This window comes from Mustela nivalis, assembly GCF_964662115.1.
Source record: "Mustela nivalis genome assembly, chromosome: 7".
Taxonomy (NCBI): domain Eukaryota; kingdom Metazoa; phylum Chordata; class Mammalia; order Carnivora; family Mustelidae; genus Mustela; species Mustela nivalis.
In genome coordinates this window covers 130,157,911-130,163,655 of record NC_139026.1, presented here as the reverse complement: position 1 = coordinate 130,163,655, position 5,745 = coordinate 130,157,911, and the positions used below count along the sequence as shown (strand labels likewise).

Here is a 5,745-nt window from a genome sequence, read left to right as displayed (position 1 = left end):
TGTGACGAGGCATTGTTCATTGCTGCCTCTCGGTTACGTTTAAAGCCTGAAATATCACGAGATCCATTCAATGATCCTTCTCTCATTCAAGGGACAAAAATGTAATTTGCTGTAGCTCTGATTTCTTGGATGGAAATGCTAGCCTTAGATTTCAAAGGCAAGAACGAGACATCGTGGTTTGTACACACATTGATTAAGTTGAAGAGCGGCGATTACATCTGTGCTGAGTGCAACAGTAGTCCAGGGCTGACTTTTCAAATCCCAACCTCTGAGTTACAGACTCTCTTAAATAGACTTCCTTAATTTCCGGATGCACTTCTTGAAATTCCCAATTCTCTTCAAAATTCCTGGGAAATTACTAGGGAGATGAGGGTGGGGGTGGGGAACTATGGCTGAGATTTCATGCAAACTACCTTTTTGTATGTCTGATTCCTCTGTTTTTATCTTTTTTTCTTTTCTTTTCTTTTGAGACATACCTGCCTGTGCTAGCCAGACCAGAGCAGGGGAAACTGGAACTTTTGAATGGGAAGGAAGAAATTATTGTACAATTCTTTTCTTGCAGGCTCAGAAATATCCGTTTATTCTTTTAACCACACGGATGTGTCTATTTTTGGAGGAACAAGGAAATATATAAATGCCTGGGTTGCATTTATGCTGTAGTTGCAAACACCGAACTGTTAAAAAGATTTTGCCGAATTTTGCAAAGGAGCCAACAAGCCACCTTGGGATCCTGATAATGCAGCTGGGAAGACCATTGCTCTCATTTGGCAATATTTTGGATATCCTTGGAAATGACACCAAAATATGCTTTAACTTGACTAAGAAGAGGTTAAACAACATTGATATTCATCCAAAGTGATTTTTTTTTCTAAAGCAGATGCTTGGCTTTCATGGAAAAAATGAGAGTTGTGGAAGATTCATTTAAACTACCAACCGAAAGCATCATAGACCACTGAAATAGTCTGCGTCGTACATCAGCACTTTCTTTTCATCGTTATTACGTAAAACCTCTGGAAGCACCTTGGGCGTTTTACATTTTCTTTTCTTTGCTGCAGAAACAATCTGCTCCCTGGAATTCTGACCTGTCGTGAACAGGACCCTGGCAAAGACTGTGCTGGGGACTCTAGGACGATCCCGCCTCCAATCCAGCCTGGTTAATTGTGAAAAGTGTACACATTTCTGGCTTATCTATGCTTTGTTATGGGTCTGACGTGAAACTACCTCCTCCCCACCCCACCCCCCAGCAGAGAACCAAAATCCAGTTGAATTGTTACAGTGTTTCGGAGCTGGAGCCTTGAACTGCTTCCTTGGTCAAATAACTTTGTTTCTGGTTGTAAAAGGCATTTCAGGGGGGAAAAAAAAAAGGAAAATCGAGAGAAATCCAAAACGTAAGTCTACTGGGGTGGTTCACTGCGCGGGTTTAACTTTGGAGCTCCCAGCCGGTCTCCTTCTCCACTCCCATAAGGGAAATACCAGGCTATTCTGCACATTTTCGCTTAAGCTCCATTTTCCAAAGGAAAAGGGGGTGGGGTATGTCTATTTCGGCTTGATAATGTTTTTAAAATGCTTTTCTTTGAAATGATAATAGCTGCAGCGGTAAAATGCAAATAAAGAAAAAATAGGCAATATTCCTTTAAAGGCGAGTATACAGGGATTTTTTTTTTTTTTTTTAAGCGTACACACACTGGTTCAGATGAAGTCTGTGAGTCAGGCTGTTTCTGAGCTCCGATAGTTTAATGGAAAGATTTATATACCGACTGTATTATTTACTTTGGGAGGGGAGGTGGCAGTATAAGGGTATGCTAATTAGTGGGAGATTTTGGGGGGAAGGGGTGGAATATCAATTTTTATTGCATCACCTGTCAGGAGTGTCCAATCAGCGCTGGCTTTAGGGGAATTAATTGATGAAGGTGTCTCCGGACGAGCTCACTTCACTCTGTCATTTTATTTGTAGCTAAAGCAGCGGCGGGAATAGCAGCTGCATTTCTTTTCTCTTTCTCCCTTCACATTCCATTATCATAGTGCTCCAATGGAGAAGGAAGGAATAGAGGGGCCCAGGTACTGATCTGCATCGGGGACTTAGACCAATACACTGGCAGATCAGAAACCGGATGGTTTTTTCCCTCTTTTTAAAAAAATACGAAAACCAAAAAAAAAAGCAAGAATCAAGTCAGTGTAATTTCATGTTTTGTTTTGTGTTTTGTTTTTTTTTTCCAATAATTTCGCCTAGAGTTTGGCACTCCCTTCGCCGGGAATAACAGTCTTTGTTATTTTATTAGCAGGATGCCTTGAGACACACGCAGCATCTGGTGGAGGATTAACATACATACATGTGTATGTATGCGTCACGTATATATTTACTGCAAATGGTGGGGATCATTTAGTGCCCGAGATGGGAGACCTGAAGTCAGGTTTTGAAGAGGTGGATGGCGTGAGGCTCGGCTACCTCATCATTAAAGGAAAGCAAATGTTTGCCCTCTCCCAAGTCTTCACGGATCTGCTGAAAAACATCCCGAGGACGACCGTGCACAAGCGCATGGATCATTTGAAAGTGAAAAAGCACCACTGCGATCTGGAGGAGTTGCGGAAACTCAAGGCAATCAACAGCATCGCCTTCCACGCCGCCAAATGCACGCTCATCTCTCGGGAAGACGTGGAAGCGCTCTACACCTCCTGCAAAACCGAGCGCGTCCTCAAGACCAAGCGCAGGAGGGTCGGCCGGGCCCTGGCCACAAAGGCGCCGCCACCAGAGCGCGCCGCCGCCGCCGCCAGCCCCCGCCCGGGTTTTTGGAAGGACAAGCACCAACTTTGGCGGGGCCTGAGCGGAGCCGCGCGGCCCCTGCCAATCAGCGCGCAGTCCCCGCGCCCGGGCGCCGCCGCCGCGCGCCCCGCCGCCCATCTACCTCAGATTTTTAGCAAATACCCGGGCTCGCACTATCCGGAAATCGTGCGTTCGCCTTGCAAACCCCCTCTAAACTATGAAACTGCCCCGCTCCAGGGAAACTACGTTGCTTTCCACTCGGACCCTGCTTATTTTCGGAGCCTGCTCTGCAGCAAGCACCCGGCTGCCGCCGCCGCCGCCGCCGCGGCTGCCGCCGCCGCCGCCGCCGCCGCCGCCTACTACCAGGCGTCGGCGGCCGGGCCCGAGCCCAAGGCGGCGGCGGGCGCTGGAGGCCCGGTGAGCCTGACCTACCGGTGCAAGCGCAAGCGCGGGGGCGCCAAGGACTGCCTGCTCGCGCCCCACGCCGGCACCCGCCGCCTGCTCCTGCTGCCCAGGTCCTACAAAGCCAAGGCGGCGGCGGCGGCGGCGGCAGCGGCGGCGGCGGCGGCCGCCGGGGCCACTTGCCTGGAGAGATTTCATCTGGTTAACGGCTTCTGCACGCCTCCCCACCACCACCACCACCACCACCATCACCACCACCATCACCACCACCGGGCCCAGCAGCCGCCGCCGAACCACCACCCCCCACATCACCACCGGCCTCAGCCCCATCTCGGCAGCTTTCCCGAGAGCTGTAGCAGCGACTCGGAGTCCAGCTCCTACTCGGACCATGCAGCCAACGACTCAGATTTTGGCTCCAGTTTGTCCAGCTCCAGCAACTCGGTGTCCTCGGAGGAGGAGGAGGAGGAGGGAGAAGAGGAGGAGGAGGAGGAAGAGGAGGAGGAAGAGGAGGAAGAGGGGGGTAGCGGGGCCTCGGATTCCAGCGAAGTCAGCTCGGAGGAGGAGGACTCGTCCACGGAGTCGGACTCCAGCTCCGGCTCCAGCCAAGTGTCCGTGCAGAGTATCCGTTTCAGACGCACCAGCTTCTGCAAGCCTCCCAGCGTGCAGGCGCAGGCCAACTTCTTGTACCATCTGGCCTCCGCCGCCGCTGCAACCAAACCCGCTGCTTTCGAGGATGCCGGCAGACTTCCCGACCTCAAGAGTAGTGTCAAAGCGGAGTCGCCGGAGGAGTGGAATCTGCAGAGCTGGGCCCCCAAAGCGTCTCCGGTGTACTGCCCCGCCAGCCTGGGGAGTTGTTTCACAGAGATAAGGAACGATAGGGTATCTGAGATTACATTCCCACACTCTGAAATTTCCAGTACTGTAAAGAGAACTGACCTGACAATTAACTGCCTGGCGGAGGGGGCCTCTTCACCTAGCCCAAAGACAAACAATGCATTTCCACAACAAAGAATACTCCGAGAGGCGAGGAAATGCCTACAAGCAAGTCCTACTACACACTGTGCAGATAACAACACAATAGCTGCTAGGTTCTTAAATAATGATTCTTCGCGAGCAGCGGCAAATTCAGAAAAAGATTCCAAAATCCCTCATTGTGCTGAATTTGCTACGGATTTGTCCTCTTCACACACTGATTCTGAGGTGGATGCAGCAGCAGCAACTAAAACTGAGACTCCCTGCACTAACACAGGAGACAAGACCTTGCCATTTCTGCACAATATTAAAATCAAAGTAGAAGACAGTAGTGCTAATGAAGACTATGAACCTGACCTTATTACAAATAAGCTTAAGTGCGAGTGCAATGATACAAAGGGTGAGTTTTACAGTGTGACTGAAAGTAAGGAGGAGGACGCCTTGTTCACCACAGCCAAGGAAGAAGGTTTTGCATGCCCTGAAAAAGAAACTCCTTCCTTAAACCCACTGGCTCAGAGTCAGGGCCTTTCATGCACTTTAGGTTCTCCAAAACCTGAGGATGGGGAATATAAATTTGGTGCCAGGGTGAGAAAAAATTACCGGACACTAGTACTGGGAAAGCGACCTGTACTTCAGACACCTCCAGTCAAACCAAATTTGAAATCAGCTAGAAGTCCTCGTCCTACAGGTAAAACTGAGACACATGAAGGAACACTGGATGATTTTACAGTTATAAACAGACGCAAAAAGGTAGCCAGCAATGTAGCATCAGCAGTGAAAAGGCCATTTAATTTCATGGCAAATTTTCCTTGTCCACCATCACTCATTATTGGGAAAGATGGGGATTTGTGGCCGGCGTATTCCTTAAACACTACTAAGGATTCCCAACCTCCTCACAAGGCCCATCCTATATGGAAATGGCAGCTGGGCGGTTCTGCAATACCTCTTCCACCTAGTCACAAATTCAGGAAATTTAATTCATAAAAGTGTTTTGGAAGATATTTTCTTGAACCCTATTACCTTCCTTTTGTTGTAAACTGCACAGGATGGTTTGTACAAGTCCATTAATGTGTTACACCCCTTTTGGAGCCCTGCTTTATCGCATTTTGAAGACAGAAATCGGATTACTTTTTTCCCCATTGCGGGTTTTTTTTTTTTTTTTTTTTTTTTTGGAGTAGGGTGGGGGCGGGGTGGGAGAAGGGTTGGTTTACATTCCACAGACTACTTCAGGCTAAAGACTCAAGTAAAACTCAGTTATTAAGGTAGAGCTGGAACACTTTACTGTTTCAATGCTAATAATGCACCCGGTACCTCAATTCAACTGCTACAAATAAATGTCAAAAGGTTGAATAATAAATATTACAATGAGCCATTAAGTTTATGCACTAGATTTCAGACCTGAAAGTGTAACTGTTAATTCAGTGAAAGTTTGTTAGGTTACATGGTTACACAGTGAGGTAGAAAGAAGTTTCCATGAGCCCAAAATGTTCTTTTCTGGAGCTCTTGTTTGTGGGGTATCTTTTCCTCCCCTCATTCCTTCTCCAAGAGTAGTTGCACTTAATTTCCTTCCTTCCTTCTTCCTTCCTTCCTTCCTTTCTTTTTTTGAGTGG

At 48.2% G+C, this 5,745-nt stretch overlaps 1 protein-coding gene across 3 annotated transcripts; it reads left to right on the top strand.

Moving 5' to 3' along the window:
* Positions 1-1,227: 1,227 nt before the first annotated feature.
* Positions 1,228-5,266, top strand: SKIDA1 (SKI/DACH domain containing 1). 3 transcript variants are annotated; one of them, XM_082741081.1, is made up of 2 exons: positions 1,228-1,388; positions 2,283-5,266. In XM_082741081.1, exon 2 carries the CDS (start codon positions 2,393-2,395, stop codon positions 5,117-5,119), a length of 2,727 nt encoding a protein of 908 aa, XP_082597207.1. In that variant the 5' UTR covers positions 1,228-1,388; positions 2,283-2,392; the 3' UTR covers positions 5,120-5,266. The 3 variants fall into 3 exon arrangements, with proteins under 3 accessions (XP_082597207.1, XP_082597206.1, XP_082597205.1); XM_082741080.1 differs by having other exon boundaries at positions 2,280-5,266; XM_082741079.1 differs by lacking the exon at positions 1,228-1,388 and adding an exon at positions 1,407-2,169.
* The last annotated feature ends 479 nt before the right edge of the window (positions 5,267-5,745 follow it).